The 25,903-nt window shown below is 46.6% G+C and overlaps 2 protein-coding genes across 2 annotated transcripts in view; both read left to right on the forward strand.

The window, feature by feature from the left end:
• Window positions 1-2,667, forward strand: part of LOC141141309 (kinesin-like protein KIF6) — a 50,788-nt gene extending 48,121 nt beyond the window's left edge. The window contains exon 5 of the mRNA XM_073628985.1: window positions 2,542-2,667. Within this exon, the coding sequence (XP_073485086.1) occupies window positions 2,542-2,667 (126 nt within the window). The remainder of the gene's footprint in view (window positions 1-2,541) is intronic.
• Window positions 2,624-25,903, forward strand: part of LOC141141064 (kinesin-like protein KIF6) — a 550,310-nt gene continuing 527,030 nt past the window's right edge. The window contains exons 1-4 of the mRNA XM_073628752.1: window positions 2,624-2,749; window positions 9,509-9,652; window positions 11,589-11,675; window positions 14,383-14,486. Coding sequence (XP_073484853.1) covers window positions 9,563-9,652; window positions 11,589-11,675; window positions 14,383-14,486 — 281 coding nt within the window. The 5' untranslated portion in view covers window positions 2,624-2,749; window positions 9,509-9,562. The remainder of the gene's footprint in view (window positions 2,750-9,508; window positions 9,653-11,588; window positions 11,676-14,382; window positions 14,487-25,903) is intronic.

Below are 25,903 nucleotides of genomic sequence, written 5' to 3' on the forward strand. Positions count from 1 at the left end.
TGAGTCTGAGGTGCAGGGGTCTGTAATGTGAAGGGGGCCAGCGGTGCCAGGGGCTGTGATGTGCAGGGAGGCAGAACTGTGGGGGGTTGAGATGTGAAGGGGGGGCAGAGGATACCGCTGTGGGGAGATTCTGTGAAGGGGGACAGAGGATACCGTTGTGAAGGGGGGATTGTGTTATGCAGCGGGACTGAGGAAACTGATGTAAGTCATAGCACAAACATGCAATTCGGACCTTCGCTGGATTAAAATTTTACTGATCGACGTAAAAGGGTTAACATATCCGGATTGAATCTCACCTCCTGGGATCCGTTGTCAGGGAAAGAAACCTCAGAATCACCTCTCATTGAAAACAGAGAAAGGAGACAGAGGGCAATCCCATAGCGTGATATTGTAAATACTATATTCATAAAAAAAAGTGCACACTAGCATAAGTAGAAACATCTGAGCATGTATCTCTCTACGTGAATCTCATGAGCGAACAATTCGGTCCCTGCTGGCTTCTGGCTAGCATACATGATGACGTCACTCTCGTAGGCCCCACCTTAAGCGTTTCGTCACTGTGATGGAAAGTGACGAATAATCCAAACATTTCATAGTTGTCCTCCAATGGGGACACCTGTAATGTCACAGCTAAGGGGCCATTTAGACGTGCTTTGAAATTTAGATACCAGGGACGTGGTAATGGTCTAGTTATAATCCCTTATTGACGTGTTTTGCACATGTTTTTGATGAATTTGCTTCTCGTTAAGTAACACTTTCCAGATGCCTCCTCTGTGTTCGTTTCTACTGTATGGATTCTTATACTATCTTCTTGTCTAGTAGCACTTACTAAACGCATCTCAGACTCATTGTAATTGCCAAAGGGATGTTTGTGGCATGTTTGCAGCACTTTCACTTTAACATGAATCGAGGCTTTTGGGGAGCGGTAATGGTTTGTTCACACTTGAGGTTGGGGGGTGGTAAAACCCCACGGTTTTACCACTATTTCATTTAACTGCAAAGGCTAGCTCATGGGGCTCAAGTGAATAGGGCTGCTCTGCAATACACGTGGTTGCGTTATCCTAGTGCAGTGATCAAAGCAGGTGGTGAGAAGGCAATACAACTCCTCACTGCCTGTCAAATGCTCTCTGAATAAAAACATTAGCGCATGTATCTCTTTATGTGAATCCTATGGGCAAACGGTTTGGTTCCAGCCAGCTGTTAGTGTTAGTGTGTGTGTGACGACGTCACTCTCGTAGGCTCCACCCTACGCGTTTTGTCACAATGATGCTGAAAAAGCCAAACATTTCATAGTTGTCTTCCAATGGGGGGACTGAGATTGTTTTTGAAACAAGGCTCATGCCGAATGTTGCACATTGGATACATTTTGGCACGACACAACCATGTGAACAACTTCCGCTAATACACACAGAGCATTGCAGGACTTTGAGAGATTTCTTCCAACTTCCTGTTGCACACCCCTGGATAGTCTAACTTAGGGATATCTCCCCAGCAGTAGACAAAAAATATAACCCATAGTGTGGGGGGGGGGAGGGTGTTATTACATTCCTACTGTATCCAAGACTAAAAAAAAAGGTAGGCTGTAGGTCACGTGTCGACTACAAAGTCCACAGGCCGAATGCAGCCTTTCATATGGGCCTTGCACCTCTCCTGCAGCTTCAGCACCCCCCCCCCCCCCCCCCCCCACTGTCTCTGCCCCCACCTTGCCCTCAGCAGTCTGCAGCAGAGAGGAGGACAGAACTCCTCCACCAACATCCTGCGCTTCTCTGTGCCCCCACCCCTTATTTCAACAGCCACAGCACCCCTTGTCTTTGCCCCCCCTGGTCTTAGCGTTCAGCAGACTCTGGCAGCTGACTCCAGCCCTCCTCTGGTCCTCCTTCAGATCCTGCACTTTCTGCTTCCAGCTTCTTCCCGGCAGCAGCAGAAGGTAAGGGAGGGGCTGCACTGTGATGTAAGGGAGAGTTGAAAAGTGCATTGGTGGCCAAAGGGATAGGTTCTCCATATATTGGTGGTCATAAAATGAATAAAAAAGACGGCTTCTGCTATAATAACTCTTCTTCAATCTGGAGTTGTCCCAATGTGTAGTACTTCTTTTCCCCACTAGATGTCATCAATCTGATGGCCAACTTCATTCAACCCACTTCCTCCAAGCTTAGGGCCCAACCCCCAACCGTGACTGGACCGTTAAAAGGAGAAGCAGCACAGTAATGATATAATCTCTCTGTCACTCTGCCCTCTCCTCCTGCCAACATGCTTCCTGTAAGCACCTGAATGGATTGGCTTTTTGTGCTGTTGCTTCTACTCACTCTTCAGCCTTGCTGTACAAGAGACTGCTACCGAGTCACATTTCAGGTATTTTATACTGCTTGTATTTACATTGAATGATATAATATTAATTAAAGATCTGCATTCATTTGTGTCTTTTATATCTGTAGATTTATTGATATACAGGAGACCACGGCTCCGAATTCCTCCTTGTCTGCTAAATCTTGTCAAATTCCGGCACCAAATGCGTTTCGTCTTTTTTTTTGTTGTTGTCAGACTCCGATGAATCAGGCCTCCACCCGCTCTCACTGCATCTTCACCATTGCATCTCTCCAGCAAGGAGCCCGGCTCCGCCACCGTCCGCCGCTCCAAGCTGCACCTGGTAGATCTGGCTGGATCTGAGAGAGTGGCCAAGACAGGAGTGGGGGGGCAGCTTCTAACGGAGGCCAAGTACATCAACTTATCTCTGCACTACTTGGAGCAGGTAAGTACCCCGTCTAAGGGGTGGATTTATAAAGAATTCCCCCCGGTGAAAGCGCATTGTACATTTGTCCTGTGTGAATAAGCAAGAAAATCAATGTTATTCAGCCTTTTCCTGTGCTAGAGCCGGGGTCTCCAAACTACAGCCCCATCTCGTCCTCTTGGCAGTAACCCTGATGTAGGAGGGGACTCCTAAGGTGTACTCCGATGGTGGCCCCCCTATAATGGGAGACTCTAATGGGGGACCCTTATGTAAGGGGGGACTCTAATAGGGGCCCTAATGTAGGTGGGGGGGGCTCCTAAGGCAGACTCTTTTGTATAAGGGGGCTCTGATGGGGACCCGGGAACCCTGATGTAAAGGAGGACTCTGATGGGGACCCTGATGTAAAGGAGGACTCTGATGGGGACCCTGATGTAAAGGAGGACTCTGATGGGGACCCTGATATAAAGGAGGACTCTGATGGGGAGCCTGAAGTAAAGGACGACTCTGATGGGGACCTTGATGTAAAGGAGGACTCTGATGGGGACCCTGATGTAAAGGAGGACTCTGATGGGGACCTTGATGTAAAGAAGGACTCTGATGGGGACCTTGATGTAAGGGGGGACTCTGATGGGGATCCTGATGTAAAGGGGGACTCTGATGGGGACCTTGATGTAAAGGAGGTCTCTGATGGGGACCCTGATGTGAAGGAGGACTCTGAGGGGGCCCAAATGTAAAGGAGGACTGTGATGGGGACCCTTATGTAATGGGGGAACTCTGATGGGGACCTTGATGTAAAGAAGGACTCTGATGGGGACCCTGATGTAAAGGAGAACTCTGATGGGGACTCTGATGTAGGAGGGGATTCCTAAGGTGGACTCTGATGGGGACCCCCCTATATTGGGAGACTCTAATGGGGACCCTGATCTAAGGGGGGGCTCTAATAGGGGCCCTAATGTAGGTGGGGGGGCTCCTAAGGCAGACTCTGATGTATAAGGGGACTCTGATGGGGACCCTGATGTATAGGAGGGCTCTGATGGGGACCCTGATGTAAAGGAGGACTCTGATGGGGACCCTGATGTAAGGGGGAACTCTGATGGGGACCCTGATGTAAAGGAGGACTCTGATAGGGACCCTAATGTGGGTGGGGAGGCTCCTAAGGCATACTCTGATGGGGACCCTGATGTAGGGACGGACTCTGTTTGGGACCCTGATATATAGGTGGGGACTCAGATGGTAACCCTAATGTATAGGGGCATTTTGATGGGGACCCTAATGTACGGACGGACTCTGTTCGGGACCCTGATGTATAGAAGGGGGGTACTCTGATGGGGACCCAAATGCAAGGGGGAACTCTGATATAAGGCAGAACTCTGATGGGGACCCTGATATGGGGGGGACTCTAATTTAAGGCAGGATTGTTATGGGAACCCTGAAGTAAGGGGGGAGTCTAAAGGGGACTTTGATGTACGGGAGGCTCTAATTGGGACCCTAATATAAGGGGGGTTACTAAAAGAGAACCTGATGTAAGGGGGGGACTGTAAAGGGGACTCTGATAGGGACCCAGATGTAAGGGGGACACTGTTGCCCGTGATTATTTGTAAAATATACAATTTGGCCCTCATACTAAAAAGTTTGGAGACCCCGGTGCTAGAGGAATGTTTTTCGTGGCTTTAGTTATAAAATACTGCATTTAGCCACTAGAAGGCGCTGAGTATCATCGGAATTTCCTGTGATACTTTTTGCCATCTAGTGGCCAGATATGTTTTTTTTTTTTTTTTTTGTTTTGTTTTTTTAATGACCGGCTCAGGAATACATTTTTTTTGCCCATTATTGTGTTGTTTAGGAACACCTCTAGCATCTGTAAACGCTTTTAGGTTTCTAAAGACAATTTTTGGATAGAGTGTGGGGTGATAACATGATTAAAATTTCTGTAAGGTTTTTAATTTTCTTGAAGCCTAAATAGAATTAGGGAGATTTCCCTTCTTCCTGGCCTGGAATTAGAAAACAGTAGAATAAAATAGAATAGAAAATAAAGAAATAGAATTGAAAAGAATAGAACAATATAGAAAGAATATAACCGTCTTCTGAAAATTTAATATTGAATAGAATAAATTAGAAAAGAATAGAGTAGAAAATAAAAGAATAGAATAGAAAAAATAGTGTAGAATAGAATAAAATAGACTATAACTGTCTTCCCAAATTAGAATTTCGAATAGAATAGAAAAGAATAGAGTAGAAAATAAAAGAATAGAATAGATTATTTGAAATTTGAGTTTTGGACAATGGTTATAATCCATTCTATTGTTTTTTTTCTATCCTTTTTATTTTCTACTCTATTCTTTTCTATTTTATTCTTTTTGAAATTCAAATTTTGGAAGACAGTTAGTTATAGTCTTTCTATTTTATTCTATTCTGTTCTAATCTATTCTTTTTTTTTTTTTTCTATTTTTTTTTTCTATTCCACTCTAATATAGTCTATTCAAAATTTGAATTTTGGAGGATGGTTATAGACTAGATTAGAGTAGATTAAAAAAAAATAGAATAGAAAATAAAAGAATACATTAGAAAAAAACAATAGAATAAAATAGACTTTAACTGTCTTCCAAAATGTGAATTTTGAATAGAATCAATTAGAATTGATTAGAATAGAAAAGAATAGAATAGGAAAAAAAAACAATAGAATATAACAATCTTCAGAAATTCAAATTTGGAATAGAAAAGAATAGAACAGAAAAGAATAGAATAGAAAAAAACAATAGATTAGAATAAAATAGACTTTAACTGTTTTCTGAAATGTGAATTTCGAATAGAATAAATTAGAATAGAATAGAAAAAAACAATAGCATAAAATAGAATACTTGTATAACCATCTTTTGAAATTCGAATTTTGAAAATAAAATAAAATAAAAGAATAGAAAAAAAATAGATTAGAAAAGAAGAGAATAAAATAACAAGAACAAAATAGAATATAACCGTCTTCCGAAATTCGAATTTCGAATAGAATAAATTAGAATGGAATAGAAAAGAGTAGAATAGAAAAAACAATGGAATAAAATAGAATACCTGTATAACCGTCTTTTGAAATGTGAATTTCGAATAGAATAAATTAGAAAATAATTGAATAGAAAAAAACAATAGAATACCTGTATAACCATCTTCTGAAATTCAAATTTTGAATAGAAAATAAAATAAAAATAAGAATAGAAAAAAAAAAATTGATTAGAAAAGAAGAGAATAAGATAGGAAAAACAAAATATAACCGTCTTCCGAAATTCCAATTTCGAATAGAATAAATTAGAATTTGGTTGAATTGATTTAAATTCAAACAATTCGGAAAAATTCTAATCGAATTCGGAAACAAATAAACAAAACGTAACGAAACGAATTTGGAAAACAAATGTAACAAATTTAAATATACAAAATTAATTAAATAACGAATCAAAATGAAACACATTTTTTCCTTCTGCACATACCTAGTAACAGTGCTCTCTGAAGAGCGATTGTCATTCGGATTACTCTTCAGAGGACATTTGACAGGCGGTGAGGAGGAGTTGTCACCTATTTGTACCCCGTTGTTCACCACACTAGTTCAGAGAGGCCCCAGTCACTTGATTGGGTCGTGTATGGGGCTGAATCGACATGGAGGATGAGGATTCTAGCTGTAGCTCCATAGGAAGGCATTGCAGACACAACACTCCCAGCCATTGTCTCTGGGGGTAGTGGTTGGTGGTGGTAAAAGCGTGGCTCTACTGTGGGGTTTTTACCCCCCCCCCCCCCCCCCCCCCCCCACACCTGACACGTGAATCCAAATAAGGCTGTCTCTGATCCCAGTACACGGCCTTATTGGGACGGAGGTCCAAGATTTGACCTTATTCCAACAAATCCGAGAAGGTTGACACCCATATCATCCCGGTCTGGTGTTACATCATTCTCCATGGCAATGACAGCGACAAATAGAGAGGGGTGAATCTCTCTACTGGGGACACAGACAGCAATAAAAACCTGACAGGGTTCTAATCCCCCTCCACTCTATCCAAAATAAAAAAGCAACCTTTTGGGCTTTACACTTCAGGCAGCAGGAAGTCCACATAGAGGGGATTTGGCGGCCCTTCATATCGGTCCCCACTGTCTGATGTCTCCACACCTTGTAGATTACTGACTCTATAAGATTCAGTTGCCCTTTCCCTGGATTGGTGGGAATACCTACAGATGGCGATTGTATGACAGAGCGCCGATCACAATCCGTCCATTGAGGAGGGCTGTGGGTGGTTGGACCTCAAAATGTACAGATTGTTGTCTTTGGTCCTGGTTGTAGAGGAGGAAGAGCCATGAATGGTCTTTGTCTGGATGGGGGTCACAATAGATATTGTTCCTCCCGGAGGGAAGCCATACCTTGGAGGACTGACACCTGTGTGTGCTCTGATTTCTTCATTGTAAGATCAAATACTGAGCCATGTGTCCTCCTCCTATTACTATTCAGCTGTATACAGCATGCAGTATACAGAGCTCTATAATCCTCCACCAGTGCCTCCCGCACCTCCAACTGCACTGGACAGAAGGTAAGAGCACCATCTTCTCCATGTAATGGGTCTCTCCTCTCAAAAGTACTATTGCAGTTTTTACACTCTTACTGTGACCATTATGCGGGGTCCCCCCATCCCTGTGCTGAGTTCCCGGGTCTATAAATCTGCTATGTCCATTATGTGGGGTTCCCACCATCCCTGTGCTGAGTTCCCGGGTCTGTACACCTGCTGTGCCCATTATGAGGGGTTCCCACCATCCCTGTGCTGAGTTCCCGGGTCTGTACACCTGCTGTGCCCATTATGAGGGGTTCCCACCATCCCTGTGCTGAGTTCCCGGGTTTGTACACCTGCTGTGCCCATTATGAGGGGTTCCCACCATCCCTGTGCTGAGTTCCCGGGTTTGTACACCTGCTGTGCCCATTATGAGGTGTTCCCACCATCCCTTTGCTGAGTTCCCGGGTCTGTACACCCGCTGTGCCCATTATGAGGGGTTCCCACCATCCCTGTGCTGAGTTCCCGGGTCTGTACACCTGCTGTGCCCATTATGAGGGGTTCCCACCATCCCTGTGCTGAGTTCCTGGGTCTGTACACCCGCTGTGCCCATTATGAGGGGTTCCCACCATCCCTGTGCTGAGTTCCCGGGTTTGTACACCCGCTGCGCCCATTATGAGGGGTTCCCACCATCCCTGTGCTGAGTTCCTGGGTCTGTACACCCGCTGTGCCCATTATGAGGGGTTCCCACCATCCCTGTGCTGAGTTCCCGGGTTTGTACACCCGCTGTGCCCATTATGAGGGGTTCCCACCATCCCTGTGCTGAGTTCCCGGGTTTGTACACCCGCTGCGCCCATTATGAAGGGTTCCCACCATCCCTGTGCTGAGTTCCCAGGTTTGTACACCTGCTGTGCCCATTATGAGGGGTTCCCACCATCCCTGTGCTGAGTTCCCGGGTCTGTACACCTGCTGTGCCCATTATGAGGGGTTCCCACCATCCCTGTGCTGAGTTCCTGGGTCTGTACACCCGCTGTGCCCATTATGAGGGGTTCCCACCATCCCTGTGCTGAGTTCCCGGGTTTGTACACCCGCTGCGCCCATTATGAGGGGTTCCCACCATCCCTGTGCTGAGTTCCCAGGTTTGTACACCTGCTGTGCCCATTATGAGGGGTTCCCACCATCCCTGTGCTGAGTTCCCAGGTTTGTACACCTACTGCGCCCATTATGAGGGGTTCCCACCATCCCTGTGCTGAGTTCCTGGGTCTGTACACCCGCTGTGCCCATTATGAGGGGTTCCCACCATCCCTGTGCTGAGTTCCCGGGTCTTCACATCCGATGGGTTCATTATGGGGGGTTCCCACCATCCCTGTGCTGAGTTCCCAGGTCTGTACACCCACTGTGCCCATTATGAGGGGTTCCCACCATCCCTGTGCTGAGTTCCTGGGTCTGTACACCCGCTGTGCCCATTATGAGGGGTTCCCACCATACCTGTGCTGAGTTCCCGGGTTTGTACACCCGCTGTGCCCATTATGAGGGGTTCCCACCATCCCTGTGCTGAGTTCCCGGGTCTTCACATCCGATGGGTTCATTATGGGGGGTTCCCACCATCCCTGTGCTGGGTTCCCGGGTCTGTATACCTGCTGTGCCCATTATGAGGGGTTCCCACCATCCCTGTGAGGAGTTCCAAACCCCTCCTTTGAATTACACTGGTGCCATCTACTCATGGCCTCTGATCGCCATAATGAATGACTTATTAATTTATAGCCCAGTAACTGTAATAAGTAGGACACTGTAACCCCAGGACACTGAAGGTGACGTTTCAATGCCAAAATGTAAATGGGATCACCCGAAATTCACAGGCAGGGGAGTCCCAATAAGACCTAAGAAAGGAACGGGGTTCCTCAGCCCAATATATCATGTAGGACAATTAAGATGCCATTTCTGCTTCGAGAGCCAAACTCTGTCCGGGTCTAATTCATCCCACAGCCAAAGGTTCCTCAAATCAAAACTCTCCAAATATTCTGATAGAACTGAAACGAAAAGTATAAAATTTATACTCACAAGTAAAAAAAACAAAAACTGCTGAACACCTCTATACCTCGGAACCTGAACCCGCTAATAGTAGAATTCAATCCTGGTGCACTTTATGGAGGAGAACATCCTTCGGCATTTCTTGGGTTAGCCGGTTGTTGTCTGTTGGGGGTTGTTGTATTCTAGATGGGAGTCCTCGGTTCTCAATAGATATGATTGGCTGTTTTCTTTGCAGGTGATCATTTCCCTGGCGGAGAGGAATCGATCACACATCCCGTATAGGAACTCCATGATGACCTCAGTCCTGCGGGACAGTCTGGGAGGCAACTGCATGACCACCATGATTGCCACGCTGTCTATGGAGAAGAGGAACATTGACGTATGTAGACAGGTCCTCATTCTAACACATATATAGTGGGTGGGATGCCCTTATCCTATCCTATCCTTCTCGTGTGACCTCAGAGATTGTTCTTCTATCCTCACTGGTGGGAGATCCTGCCAGTAACAGCATTTCCTGTTTTGGGCTGAGAACATTAACATTCTGCCTTGAATATATCAGCAGCGTGTCAGCCTGCTGGATGTGCTTCCTCAGTCAGGCATTGGACTGCCAATCAGATGTGCAGAGAGCCAAGTAAAGGAGCTGGCAGGAAAGGCCGACAACACTGCCGCTAATTTCTTATTGCTGAGATGTCAGATCCATTTACATAACACATCCAGAGCTACAAGGACCACAGGATATACTAAACATGTCTTTAAATAACTTAATGGAAATACACGGGACATGTATAATACACGTTCTCCTTCTGCCACCCCCTCCCACCCACCTGCCCACATTTCCCAGCTGTCAGAGTGACAGCCAGGAGTTTCTGTGCAAATACAGCAAGCTGAACCTGTGTTTATAAACCTTGAGACATGATGGAGAGAAACAAAGTAACATTGTTTATAAACATTGAGACATGATGGAGAGAAACAAAGTAACATTGTTTATAAACATTGATCAGACAGGAGATAGAGAGATACAAAGTAACATTGTTTATAAACATTGATCAGACAGGAGATAGAGAGATACAAAGTAACATTGTTTATAAACATTGATCAGACAGGAGATAGAGAGATACAAAGTAACATTGTTTATAAACCTTGAGACATGATAGAGATACAAAGGGGATTATTTACTAAAGGAAAATCCACTTTGCACTACAAGTGCACTTGGAATTGCAGTCACTATAAATCCGAGGGGGACATGCAAGGAAAATAAAAAACAGCATTTTAGCTTGCACATGATTGGATGATAAAATCAGCAGAGCTTCCCCTCATTTCAGATCTACCCCTCAGATTTACAGCGATTGCACTTCCAAGTGCACTTGCAGTGCAAAGTGGATTTGCCTTTAGTAAATAACCCCCATAGTATCATTGTTTATAAACATTGTTCAGACAGGTGATAGAGAGATACAAAGTACCATTATTTTATCAACTTTGATCACACAGGAGATAGAGAGCTACAAATTAACATTGTTTATAAACATTGTTCAGATCGGTAATAGAGAGATACAAATTAACATTGCTTACAAACATTGATCAGACAGGAGATAGAGAGCTACAAATTAACATTGTTTATAAACATTGTTCAGACAGGCGACAGAGAGTTACAAAGTAACATTGTTTATAAACATTGAGACATGATAGAAAGATACAAAGTATCATTGTTTATAAACATTGTTCAGATGAGTGTGTGCTGTGAAATTGGAGGAAGCCATTTCAGTCCAAGAGAGGAGCCGGTACAACTGCACAAGACTGGAGGGAGGATTTAAAGACAATCGGTCACTGTGTCCATTGTGTCCAAAAAATAACTAAATAAGAAATACATTTAGTCTGGAGTTCCATGTTCCTTCCTTGCCATTGATCAGCCTTCAGCGTTAATAATGCTTCCCCCCTCCAGGGATGTCCCTAAACCTGGATATTATACACTAGTAGGATTTCAAACCAACAATTGTACTTAAACTTTCAGAACAGTCAAAAATAGCTCAAGATGTTGTTTGCTTTTAGTCATTCGATTGTGGAATGATTGGACTTTACCGAACAAAAACCACATACATTGCTAGAAATTTGTACATTCCAGAAAAAAATTTCCATCCTGCCCCTTCTAATTTCTTATCACTGAGGTCGCCAAAACGAACGGCGATCTGACCCCACTAATGATTAGAAGAATGAAGGAACGTTCTTACTAGTGTATAGCCAGCTATTCATTACCCCCTATGTGAGGACATATAGGAGCTGCTGATAGATACACAATATATAATCAATGTGTTTTCCAGGAATCAATCTCTACGTGTCGATTCGCCCAGCGAGTGGCCCTGATAAAGAACGAAGCCCTTCTGAACGAGGAGATCGACCCTCAACTGGTGAGCGCGCTCCTGTGTTCAGTGGAGAGGAGAAGTCACTATGAGCACCAACATACAGTGAGGGGGAAAAAGTATTTGACCCCCTGCTGATTTTGTACGTTTGCCCCACTGACTAAGAAACGATCAGTTTATAATCTTAATGGTCGGTTTATTATAACAGTGAGAGACAAAATAACAACAAAAATATCCAGAAAAACGCATTTCAAAAAAAGTTATAAATTGATTTGCATTTTGATAAGTGAAATACGTATTTGACCCTCTTCACAAAACATGACTTAGTAGTTGGTGACAAAACCCTTGTTGGTGATCACAGAGGTCAGACGTTTCTTGTAGTTGTCCTCCAGGTTTGCAGACATCTCAGGAGGGATTTTGTCCTCTTTGCAGATCCTCTCCAAGTCATTAAGGTTTCGAGGCCGACGTTTGGTAACTCGAACCTTCAGCTCCCTCCACATACTTTCTATGGGATTAAGGTCTGGAGACTGGCTAGGCCACTCCAGGACCTTAATGTGCTTCTTCTTGAGCTACTCCTTTGTTGCCTTGGCCGTGTGTTTTGGGTCATTGTTATGCTTGAAGACCCATCCACGGCCCATCTTCAATCCCCTGGCTGAGGGAAGGAGGTTCTCAAGATCTGATGGTACATGGCCCCGTCCATCATCCCTTTGATGCAGTGAAGTTGTCCTGTCCCCTTATCAGAAAAACACCCTCAAAGCATAATGTTTCCACCTCCATGTATGATGGTGGGGGATGATGTTCTTGGGGTCATGGGCAGCATTCCTCCTCCTCCTCCAAACACGGCGAGTTGAGTTGATGCCAAAAAGCTTGATTTTGGTCTCATCTGATCACAACACTTTCCCCCAGTTCTCCTCTGAATCATTCAGATGTTCATTAGTAATCTTCAGACGGACCTGTACATGTGATTTCCTGAGTAGGGGGACCTTGTGGGCACTGCAGGATTTCAGTCCTTCACGGTGTAATGTGTTACCAATTGTTTTCTTGGTGACTATGGTCCCAGCTGAGATCATTGACAAGATTCTCCTGTGTAGTTCTGGGCTGATTCCTCACCGTTCTCATGATCATTGAAACTCCACGAGGTGAGATCTTGTATGGAGCCCCAGACCGAGGGAGATCGATCGTTATTTTGTGTTTCTTCCATTTGTGAATAATCACACCAACTGTTGTCACCCTCTCACCAAGCTGCTTGGCGATGGTCTTGTAGCCCATTCCAGCCTTGTGTAGGTCTACAATCTTGTCCCCGACATCCTTGGACAGCTGTTTGGGGTCTTGGCCATGGTGGAGAGATTGGAATCTGATCGATTGATTCTGTGGACAGGTGTCTTTTATACAGGTAACAAGCTGAGATTAGGAGCACTCCCTTTAAGAGAGTGCTCCTAATCTCAGCTTGTTACCTGTATAGAAGACACCTGGGAGACAGAAATCTTGCTGATTGATAGGGGATCAAATACTTATTTCACTCATTAAAATGCCAATCAATTTATAACTTTTTTGAAATGCGTTTTTCTGGATATTATTCTGGCTCTCACTGTTATAATAAACCGACCAATAAAATTAAAGACTGATCATTTCTTTGTCAGTGGGACAAACCTACAAAATCAGCAGGGGGTCAAATACTTTTTTCCCTCACTGTATACAGACTCTTCTTACTCTCTGCGCACCGGTTTATAGATAGAAGTCCTCTTCTATTTCATACAGGTGGAGAGGGAAAATGTTTACAAGAGCAAGGAATATATCACAAAGGAGAATCAGTGGAGATGAGTCCTCCGGCAGTGCAGAGTATTTCAGGAGAGGAGAGTTATAGAGGAAGGAGCAGAGTCCTCCAGCAGTGCAGAGTATTTCAGGAGAGGAGAGTTATAGAGGAAGGAGCAGAGTCCTCCAGCAGAGCAGAGTATTTCAGGAGAGGAGAGTTATAGAGGAAGGAGCAGAGTCCTCCAGAAGTATATCAGGAGAGGAGAGTTATAGAGGAAGGAGCAGAGTCCTCCAGCAGTGCAGAGTATTTCAGGAGAGGAGAGTTATAGAGGAAGGAGCAGAGTCCTCCAGCAGAGTATTTCAGGAGAGGAGAGTTATAGAGGAAGGAGCAGAGTCCTCCAGAAGTATTTCAGGAGAGGAGAGTTATAGAAGAAGGAGCAGAGTCCTCCAGCAGTGCAGAGTATTTCAGGAGAGGAGAGTTATAGAGGAAGGAGCAGAGTCCTCCAGCAGAGTATTTCAGGAGAGGAGAGTTATAGAGGAAGGAGCAGAGTCCTCCAGAAGTATTTCAGGAGAGGAGAGTTATAGAGGAAGGAGCAGAGTCCTCCAGCAGTGCAGAGTATTTCAGGAGAGGAGAGTTATAGAGGAAGGAGCAGAGTCCTCCAGCAGAGCAGAGTATTTCAGGAGAGGAGAGTTATAGAGGAAGGAGCAGAGTCCTCCAGCAGTGCAGAGTATTTCAGGAGAGGAGAGTTATAGAGGAAGGAGCAGAGTCCTCCAGCAGAGCAGAGTATTTCAGGAGAGGAGAGTTGGATTGATCCACCAATTTTGTTGATGGTTCGATGTCTCCTTTGAGAGATGAGGATGGAGCTGTGTGATTTATATGACGATGTGATAACTGGACTGAGGCGGGTGGTTTAATATCAGGATGGATCTTGTACCGGGAGACTCCGGTCTTTGAATCCTCCATGTTCTTAGCTGTGTATATAATGACGTTCGATGTCCACAGATGATTGTTCGTCTGAAGAAAGAGATCCGGGCCTTGAAGGATGAGCTGGCTCTGGTTACCGGGGAGCGGCGGACGGATGACCTGACTCAGGAAGAGACACTAAGGTGAGCCTCACATTGTCCTCTCCTTGGGATCTCCTCCACCTCTACATGGGGGGAAGAACAGCTTCCATCAGAGGCTTTCTAATGTTGAGGCAGAGTCTTATAAAATAATGTCTTGAGTCAGATCTATTTCTAAAAATGTAAATGTAACACTTCCAGGTATTTATTACCACTCAGAGATCAGAGCACCGTTCCTGGCAATGAATGAATCAGATTTTCCATTTTTTTCTGTCCGGATGACCAACGCCATCTTTGTTCAGACATCGTCCAGGATCACCATTTACTTCCTGGACGGATCTGATTTGCTGTGTTCTGTATAATGTGGTTATGTAAATGTTTATGTTCTGTACTCTGAGGAAGGAGCCATCTTATCGCAAATAGATTAGCGCACCACCAACGCTCTCTCCGTATGAGGAGAGCGATAATTCTAGCTCTAGATCTCCTCTGTAACACTAAACATGTAACCTGTAAAAAAAAAATTGAAAGCGTCGCCTATGGAGATTTTCAAGTATCGTAGTTTTGTCCCTATTCCACGAGCGCGCAATTTTAAAGTATGACAAGTTAATTATCTTTTTACTCGGCATAACATCATCTTTTTTTATTGTAACAAAAAAATTGGGTTATATATTTTGGTCTTTTTTTGCATTAAAATTCCTGCATTCTTTCCTTCAAATTATTAATTTTTTTAACCACTTGCCGCCCGCCATATAGCAAAATGACGTCGGCAAAGTGGTTGTGTTATCCTGACCGGACGTCCTATGACGTCGCCAGGATATCAAGCCGCTGCGCGCCCCCCGGGCGATGCTTGTTGCGGGGTGTCAGTCTGATACACCACAACTCCAATCTAGGTAAAGAGTCTCTGACGGAGACTCTTTACCACGTGATCAGCCGTGTCCAATCAGGGCTGATCACGATGTAAACAGGAAGAGCCGGTGATCGGCTTTTCCTCACTCGCGTCTGACATCTCCTGATGGGGGGGTCTGTGCTGATTTTTTTTTTATCAGCTCAGCCCCCCCTCGGATGCCCACCCAGGACCACCAAGGATGGCCACCACACTGGACCACCAGGTATGCCACCCTAGACCACCAGGAAAATGCCAATCAGTGCCCAGGCAGCCTCCAGTCGGTGCCCATGAAAAATGCCTGCCAGTGATGCCTATCAGTGAAATCCAGTGCCCATCAATGCCTAGCAGTGCCAGCTTTCAGTGCCGTATATCAGTGCCACCCATAAGTACCCATCAGTGCCTTTCAGTGCCCACCAGTGCCACCTATAAGTGCCCATCAGTGGCACATATCAGTGCCGCCTATCAGTGCCCATCGTCAGTGCCATCTCATCGGTGTTGCCTTATCAGTGCCCAGCAGTGCCGTGTATCAGTCCCACCCATAAGTACCCATCAGTGCCACCTATGAGTGCCCATCAGTGCCGCTTATCAGTGCCCATCATCAGTGCCATCTCATCGGTGCCGCCTTATCAGTGCCCAGCAGTGCCGTATATCAGAGCCACCCATAAGTATCCATCAGTGCAACCTTTCAGTGCCCACCAGTGGCACATATCGGTGCCGCCTTTCAGTGGCCATCGTCAGTGCCCATCAGTGCCATCTCATCGGTGCCGCCTTATCAGTGCCCATCAGTGAAGGAGAAAATTGACTTATTTACAAAATTTTATATCAAAAACAAAGAAAAACTTCTTTTTTTTTTTTTTTGTCAAAATTTTCGTTCTTTTTTTATTTGTTTAGCAAAATAAAATAAATAAATAAAAACCGCAGATGTGATCAAATACCACCAAAAGAAAGCTCTATTTGTGGGAACAAAATGATAAAAATTTAGTTTGGGTACAGTGTAGCATGACCGCGCAATTGTCACTCAAAGTGTGACAGCGCTGAAAGCTGAAAATTGGCCTGGGCAGGAAGGGGGCGAAAGTGCCCGGTTTAGAAGTGGTTAAAAACTGCTGTGCAAATACCGCGTGACATAAAATAATGCAACTATTGCCATTTTATTCTCTAGGATCTCTGTTCAAAAAAAAAAATGAATGTTTGGGGGGTTCTTAGTAATTTTCTAGCAAAAAATACTGATTTAAACTTCTAGTTATACAAACCAACCAGAAACCAACAGACCGCTACCACCAGGTGTGTCCATAAAGACATGGATGAGCACATTTGGGGTGGAGGAACTTGACTGGCCTGCACAGAGTTCTGACCTCAACCCGATAGAACACCTTTGGGATGAATTAGAGCGGAGACTGTGAGCCAGGCCTTCTCGTCCAACATCACTGCCTGACCTCACAAATGCTCTTCTGGAAGAATGGTCAAACATTCCCATAGACACACTCCTAAACCTTGTGGACGGCCTTCCCAGAAGAGTTGAAGCTGTTATAGCTGCAAAGGGCGGAGCCAACTCAATATTGAACCCTACGGACTAAGACTGGGATGCCATTAAAGTTCATGTTCAAGGCAGGCGTCCCAATACTTTTGACAATATAATATATATGCAGATATAACCTCATGAATACAAGAAACTACAGGAATTCAGTATAAGTAAAAGAAAAGTAATGCAGTGAGATGATGGAGGGAGAGTTGGTCTGAGCTGTGCCATAAAAGTCACAAGCCGGGCCGCAGAGTTTAATATTCGATGCGTTGGGCGAATGAAGCCGGCCAATTAGAAGTCACGCTCGGGTTTTCCAGCGGCGTGTAGGAAGTTCCAATAAACCCTCAATCAGCGTCTTAATGAAAAATCCAGGAGAGGAGCAGCAGGCGGGGGGCGTCCTTCGATCGCTGGAAGAGGCCGCGTACCTGACAACACCGGCTGATCTCCATCGTAAAACAAAGTGCTAAGCCCCCAGCTCCGGCCGGACGGCTCGGCGGCTGAAGGAGACAACGACTGGCTACAATCCCCAATCCAGGGGCTGCGCTCAGACGCCGGTGACCTCATACACACAACATACATGGAAATCGACCATTAAAGGTTTTGTTTTACAGGAAATGTCACTTTCTATTTCCCGCTGAAACTACTTTTACCATCAGAAATAGCCGCAGCGAGGAATTAAAGCTGAACGCCCGGCGGATGGAAGACAATGAATGCAGCTCTGTGATCATTAATACATATTAAAGCTGAACTCCCGGAAAAAACTCCTCAGATAAATAAATTCCTCATTAGCCACTTTGTGTGTCTTTGCAAACCAAGATAATAAAAGAAGCTGTGACATCATCACTGGGCCTGTGCAGAGGGAAGAGCTGTGGGAGGGGCCCAGCAGACTCCACCTACTGCAGAAAATTACATGAGGGGGCGGAGACAAGACCGGCACAAGGAGAGAGAGCAGAGCTGTGAAAGGGGACAGCAGGCTCCACCCACTACAGGATGCCTGTAGAAAACTACAGGAGGGGGCGGAGACCAGATCATTCTCCACCCACTACAGCCTGCCTTTAGAAAACTACAGGAGGGGGCGGAGACCATATCATTCTCCACCCACTAGAGCCTGCCTTTAGAAAACTACAGGAGGGGGCGGAGACCATATCATTCTCCACCCACTAGAGCCTGCCTTTAGAAAACTACAGGAGGGGGCGGAGACCAGATCATTCTCCACCCACTACAGCCTGCCTTTAGAAAACTACAGGAGGGGCGGAGACAAGACCAGCCTACTGTACAAGGATAGAAAGCAGAGCTGTGGGAGGATTCCAGCAGGCTCCACCCACTAGAGGCTGGCTGTAGAAAACTATAGAAGGGGTGGAGACAAGACCAGTCCTCCTGTACAAGGAGAGAAAGCAGAGCTGTGGGAGGGGACAGCAGGCTCCACCCACTACAGAAAATTACATGAGGGGGCGGAGACAAGACCAGGTGCCCTGCACAAGGAGAGAGAGCAGAGCTGTGGGAGGGGGCAGCAGGCTCCACCCACTACAGGCTGCCTGTAGAAAACTACAGGAGGGGGCGGAGACCAGATTATTCTCCACCCACTAGAGCCTGCCTTTAGAAAACTATAGGAGGGGTGGAGACAAGACCAGCCTACTGTACAAGGAGAGAAAGCAGAGCTGTGGGAGGAACCCAGCAGGCTCCACCCACTAGAGGCCTGTAGAAAACTATAGAAGGGGTGGAGACAAGACCAGTCACCCTGTACAAGGAGAGAGAGCAGAGCTGTGGGAGGGGGCAGCAGGCTTCACCCACTACAAACTGAGTGTTAATAAACTGCAGTAGGGGGCGGAGACGAGACCAATCACCCTGCACAAGGAAAGAGAGCAGAGCTGTGGGAGGGGCCTAGCAATTCCACCTACTACAGGCTGCCTGCAGAAAACTACAGGAGGGGGCGGGGACAAGACCAGTCACCCTGCTTAAAGCGATAATAAAGTCTTGTTTTTTTTTTCTTCAAATAACAAACATGTTATACTTACCTGCTCTGTAATGATTTTGCACAGAGCAGCCCGGATCCTCCTCTTCTTGGGTCCCCTGCCGGTGCTCCTGGCTCCTCCCTCCAGCTGGGTGCCCCCGCAGCAAGCAGCTTGCTATGGGGCCATCCAAGCAGGCGTGCTCCCGTCCCACGGCACTGTGTGTCCGTTCTTACAGAGTCGTGGCTTGCCCTCACCCCCTCCATCGCCTGATTGGCTTACTGGCTGTGATTGACAGAAGCGAGAGCCAATGGCCCCGGAGAGGCGAGGTTCTCCTGGATATTGCTGGATTGAGAGGGGGCTCAGGTAAGTATTAGGGGGGCTGCGGCACACAGGAGGTTTTTTACCTTCATGTATAGAATGCACCTTGTGCCTTTACATCCACTTTAGGGAGAGAGAGCAGAGCTGTGGGAGGGGCCAATCAGGCTCCACCCACTACAGGCTGCCTGTAAAATACTACAGGAGGGGGGCGGAGACAAGACCAGTCCCCCTGCACAAGGAGAGAGAGTAGCAGTGGGCGGTCTTTATTACAGGAAGTCTCACACTGGATTACTGCACTGATCTGGGAGAAATACACAAAACTCACTGAGATTCACAAAGAATACTCACGATGGATGGATTTAGACAATATTTCCTTATCCCAGAGTTCAACTTTAAATTATTTTTTTTAATACAAGCAGTGCAAGTACCTGAATATGACCTGGTATCAGCCGCTTGCAATGCTCGTACAGCAGAGCTCATACTTGGAAAGGAAGAGGCAGCACATTGGCCATTGCCAATGTGCTGCCTCAGCCATTGGCTCCCGCTGCTGTCAATCAAATCCAATGACGCAGGCGACATGGGTGGGCGGGGCCGAGTCATACATTCGGTGGCTATGGACGCCGAATGCTGGATTCGGGAGCGCGCCTGCAAGGTAACCCCCTCGGGGAAGTGCTTCCCCCAAGGGGGTTATCAGATGTGGGGAGGAGCCGCGAGAGGCTCCGGGGGACCCCAGAAGAGGATGTTCGAGGGACACTCTGTGCAAAACAAGCTGCACAGTGGAGGTAAGTATGATATGTATGTTATTTTAAATAAAATAAAAAAAACGAAACTCTTACAATCACTTTAACAACCGATAATTGCTACCTTTTCCTTTTTTTTTAAATTTGTATCTATTTATTAAAGAACTGAGCCTGAAAGTATCAGTTTCAGATATCGGAGCATTTTCACAAGTACCGATACTCATGTAAATGCTTAGTATCGGCACCGATACCGGAATCGTTGCAACTCCTAGCAACACTGCAGACCCTTCACCCGGAGCGGTGACATACGGAACCTCTTCTCCTCCTCGGCCTCCATATCGGGAAAGACTCCGCACAGATGTTTCCAATTCTCCTTCCACTTACATAACTTGAGATGTAACAGCTTCAAAAATAGAAGGCGAGTTTCCTTAGCGATTAATTGGACGGAATGAAGCGGACTTAGCACCTCCCTGGCTTGGTGAAGTGAGCTCTTGTGTAGCGTGATTTAAGTCGCTCCTCTCCGGTGCGTTCTTCCTGTGCCAGATCCCATTATTCCCGGTGCCCATCTGCTCTCTAATCCGGCTGCCAGTTTAGTAGCTGAGTGAATCGTAATTGTGGCAGCAGGAGGAGGCAGAACGCACCTCGTGCCGGTGCCCTCTGTGATGTTTCCTATTCAGCTTTTTATCTATAAAAAGATGAAGTGAAGACAGAAAAATGTTCTCCATTCAAGAGTATCTAAAAAAAAAAAAAAAAAAAATGTCTTTTTAGTTTTGGATTGAGAGCCAAGATAGATAAGAGGTACTAAATAGTCTGGGATTTAAAGTGATTGTAAACCCTCACCTTGTAAAACAACCCATTCAGTTTAAAATAGAAACGAAAGGAAAAACATTTTTGTATAGATGGAAAAAGGTATTTATAATGTATTTTTTAGGGCTGTTACTGATTAAAATTATCGTGTTCGATTAATCATTTTATTTTTTTAATCGATGAATCGACTAATTTCGATTGATTATAACGCACATACAGATTCAACTACTTTTAGCTGATTTAGCACCGTTGTTATGGCAACGGCCAAAGCCGGACATAGCGGGGCATGTCTAGGACGTCACATGTCATAAACTCAGACTTACCATGCCCATAATCGCAGCCTCACTATTCCCATAATGCAGTCTCACCGTGCCCATAATCGCAGTCTCACCATGCCCATAATCGCAGCCTCACAGTTCCCATAATGCAGCCTCACCGTGCCCATAATCACAGCCTCATCGTGCCCATAATCGCAGCCTCAAGGTGCCCATAATGCTGTCTCACCGTGCCCATAATCACAGCCTCACCGTTCCCATAATGCAGTCTCACCGTTCCCATAATGCAGTCTCACCGTGCCCATATACGCAGCCTCATCGTGCCCATAATCGCAGCCTCATCGTGCCCATAATCGCAGCCTCACCGTGCCCATAATCGCAGCCTCACCGTGCCCATAATGCAGCCTCACCGTTCCCATAATGCAGTCTCACCGTGCCCATAATCGCAGCCTCACCGTGCCCATAATGCTGTCTCACCTTGCCCATAATCGCAGCCTCACTGTGCCTATAATCGCAGCCTCGGCGTGCCTATAATGGCAGCCTCACCGTGCCCATAATGCAATCTCACCGTGCCCATAATGCAATCTCACCGTGCCCATAATGCAATCTCACCGTGCCCATAATGCAATCTCACCGTGCCTATAATGCAGTCTCAACGTGCCTATAATGCAGTCTCACCGTGCCCATAATGCAGTCTCAACGTGCCTATAATGCAGTCTCACCGTGCCCATAATGCAGTCTCAACGTGCCCATAATGCAGTCTCAACGTGCCTATAATGCAGTCTCAACGTGCCTATAATGCAGTCTCAACGTGCCTATAATGGAGTCTCACCGTGCCCATAATGGAGTCTCACCGTGCCCATAATGGAGTCTCACCGTGCCCATAATGGAGTCTCACCGTGCCCATAATGCAGTCTCACCGTGCCCATAATGCAGTCTCACCGTGCCCATAATGCAGTCTCACTGTAGTCAGTGCCTGTGCCTGGATTACACAGTCTGCGGGCATCCGCTGTGTGTCTCGGAGCTGAGTGTGAAAAATTGGGCGGCGCTGCAAGAAAAGTCCCGCCCTCCTCCTAGATTGGCTTATGTGATGGACAGAACACTGCGTCTATAGACAGAACACTGCGCCAATCACACGAGCCGATCTAGGAGGAGGGCGGGACTTTTCTCACAGTGCGGCCAAAGTTTTCACACTCCGCTCCGAGACACACAGCGGGAGATGCCCGCAGACTGTGTATGACATTAAGTGGAGGAGGAGGGAGCGGAGCGCTTCGCTGTAGCCACAGCTTGGCCCAAAGCGGCCCCAGGGCAGGCCGCCTACCGATCAAAAACATTTTGATCGATCAAAAAAATTAATGATTAATCGAGGAATTAATCCGTAATTTCCGCAGCCCTAGTATTTTTTTATCTTTTTTTTCTTCTGGGACACATTGCAGGTCTCAGACTGTGGGGACCATTCACAATGCACAGTGCGGCTCATGCATGGGCAGCGGGCACCCTGTTTTGAAACTACAAGAACAGTCGGGTGCCCACAGTTAAGATGCTAAAGGCGTTCCTCGCAGCCCCCCCCCCCCCCCCCTCAGGTGAGCACAGGGATGGATCCTGGGACAAAAGTCAGCAGCTGTAGTTTTTGTAGCTGCTGCCTTTTTTAATTTTCAGAAAAATTACAGGAGCTCCTCTTTAAGTTTTGACATGTTGGGTATCTGCACTATATTGTCGAAAGTATTGGTACGCCTGCTTTTACACACACATGAACTTTAATGGCTTCCCAGTCTTCAATATTGAGTTGGCCCACCCTTTGCAGCCCTAAATTAACTTTAGTGTATTGTGTACTGACACATTTTTTGGAGGTTTATGCAATCTTCAGGCCTAAAATGTGTAAAAAAAAAAAAAAAAAAAGAAAAAATTGCTGTGACAGCGGAAGGGTTAAGCCAAGCCTTCCACTCCACTACACCAAAAACACGGCACCAGAAAATTTCCACAGAGGCCTCCAAATTGCATGATCTTAGGCAAAAAGTCCATTGCTGGATTTTTTTCGGGGAGATCTCTATTGTTCCACCAACATAAATGTACACTGCCTCCAGAACACGATCCCCCATGTCACTTTCTTGGTGCTTCGAAGTGTCTCCAAAGCCTCCATAGAAGTCTTTGACAACGCTCGCTTGCAGTTCCTGCAGCTGTTGAGAGCCTTTTTGTCAGCATTAGCTTTGCATTGTTTTGTAGGATTGCAGGTGTGAGATATCCCAGGATGCACTGGGAAACCAACAAGCCAACTGGAAAGACATCATCAGCAATCACTTCCGGTTCATGTGTATATATTCTGGGAGTGTCCGGTGCAGACGTCACATCTGGTGTGCAGCGTGGAGCAGCAGGCAGGTGAGCGGGGTCCAGGCAACTAGCAGACGGCACATGTGGTGTGCAACATGGGAACGCTCTGGTGGAATGTGAGCAAGGACCAGAGAAAGAGGACTGAATGTCAAAGGATCAGCAGAGCTGGGGAGCCGTAGCAGGAGAAACTACTAATATCAAATGTGGTGAGCAGCGTGGGAGTTTAGTAGGGACCGGAGAGATAGGAGGTTTAGGCAAATCAGGGGGTCAGCTGAGCTGGAGGTTACTACTGAGTGGGGGGATTTGAAAAGCTGGGGGTTACTACTGAACAGGAGAATCAGCAAAGCTGGGGGTACTACTGAGCAGGGGATCTGCTAAACGAGGGTACTAATATGCTGGGGATCTGCTGAATGAGGGTACTAATAAGCTAGGGATCTGCTGAACAATGGTACTAATTTTTAGAAACCATGAAATCAGACCGAGACAGAAGTACAGTTAAATCACACTTGTTTAATAATAAAAGTAAAAAATAAAAAGAGAACAAACGTAGTCAAAATATAGCCAAAGTTCAGTAATCGGAACAGATAGTCAGACAAGCCAAACATTAGGGAGCCGGAGATGAGTGTAATAAAACAGCAAGCAGGGGGCGTGGCCTGGACATGGCTGAGTGAAGCTGCTTTTTCTTGGAGCTCCCGGCCTGTCCCGAAAACTCCGGCTATATACACTTTGCCAGAGGCATGCTACCAACCAAAAGGCACAGGAGAAGAGCAACTACCCGGGGGACACCCGTTGGAAGGAGCCCAGGAGAGATCCACCACTATTTCCAGCAGCTGCAAGGCCCATCTCCGGGAGCCACAGTAGCAGCGCCGCGAGGCCTCCCACGTGGTGAGAAGCAGAAGGCCTCTAGACAGAGCGGTCATCCCGCCTCATCCTACTCCCGGGGTGTCATTAACAACTCCCCAGGTACCAACGGAGGTCCTACGAGGGGCACAATGGCATCCCCACAATCTCCTGAACCCATTATGCTTGACCAGGACATTCAGGCTTTACTTCAGGCCCTCCCCACTTGATCAGACATTGAAGCGCTCATCCTCAGGTTGGAAGAGACCCACTGACGCGATATGCAAGAGGTACGAGGAGAGGTAGCTACGCTGGCAGAACGCATGACCACAGGCGAAGCCTCGGTGTCCTCTCTGGAGGGGAGAGTAGCAGCGCTTGAGCAAGCTAGAGATCTACACCGAGATTCCTCCATTGCCTTGCAGTTACACCTGGAAGATATCGCGGACCGGAGTCGCAGGAACAATCTGCGACTCCAAGGAATCCCGGAGGAAACAGCAATGGAGATCCTATGGGAGACGGTGAAAGAGATATTCCGCACCGTGCTGGAGGACCCCGACCTCAATATCGAGCTAGACAGAGTGCACAGAGCTCTTGGCCCCAGATCTGAAGACCCAAGCAAACCGCGGGATGTAGTATGCAGATTGCACCGCTACACTCAAAAAGAAAATATCCTCCGCCGGGCCTGGGAATATGGTGATGTGGAAGTGGGGGGCAAACAGGCCAGAATACTGCCGGATTTATCGAGGGCCACACTGAGACGCAGAGCCCTCCTTCGTCCCCTCCTGGAACTTGCCAAGCAGAAAGGCTTAACATACCTATGGGGGGTACCCGCTATCAGTAACGTTCCGCAACGACACAGGCTCTTTCTCCCTGCAAAGAACAGAAGACCTCCCAGCGCTCTTCAGGTTCATGGATACAGAACCAATAAAGGTCCCTGACTGGCTCCAGTTCCTACCATGTCCACAAGGACGATCGGGACCCCTGAGGCTGCACGGACCCATCCCTCCTCGCCACCTAAGGAACAGAAGGAGACGCAGGACGGCCTCAGAGGGAGAACCACGTGAGTAGGCCTTTGGCCACCCATCCCTATCCAGTCTCACGAGAGGTTGTTAGTCCCCGCACACAGGGAAGTGAAACATGGCCACTTTTGCCCGTTAGAGGAGGGAAAGATTAGACAAACTCTAGCCCTACTTCCCCCTCCCCAACCCCCCCCCCCTCCTCCACTCCTCAGTACGTATGATGGGCCTGCTGACGGACAGTGTTGAGAGTTGGAGGATCCCCTGGAGTACTAGAGGAAACCCAAAGGTCTAGTACCTAAAAGTACCCGCCCCAGTCCTGGACATAAGTTACAGCAGATTTAGTGGAATCAGGGTTACGGAACTTGCCCTCTCCTGTCCACCAGTACAGGCCTATCTAAGGTGCCCAGAGACATCTCCTCTTTAACTGCAGGAAATCATGCATACAATGCGGACGCAGGAGGCTGAGTGACAGGAACGATAGGGGACGTGAACCGAACGGCATTCACCATTCCATGCCTTGCACTTCAGGGAAAGCACACCATGGAACTACAAATGAGACAGGAGACATGCACGGTGGTACGACCCGGTTACTATCAGCGGCTACTGATACTTACCATACCGCTAGTGCACAAGCCGGTATTTAAACGCTGACACTTTATGTTGTGGTGGGAGGGGGGGATTCCCCGTTTGTTTAACACTTAAAGTTAATGGCCACGATAGAGTTTGAACACTTCATCATATCCTTGTGCGGGACTGAATACCCACGAACCTGATGTTT

This window comes from Aquarana catesbeiana, linkage group LG04, assembly GCF_042186555.1.
Source record: "Aquarana catesbeiana isolate 2022-GZ linkage group LG04, ASM4218655v1, whole genome shotgun sequence".
Taxonomy (NCBI): Eukaryota; Metazoa; Chordata; class Amphibia; order Anura; family Ranidae; genus Aquarana; species Aquarana catesbeiana.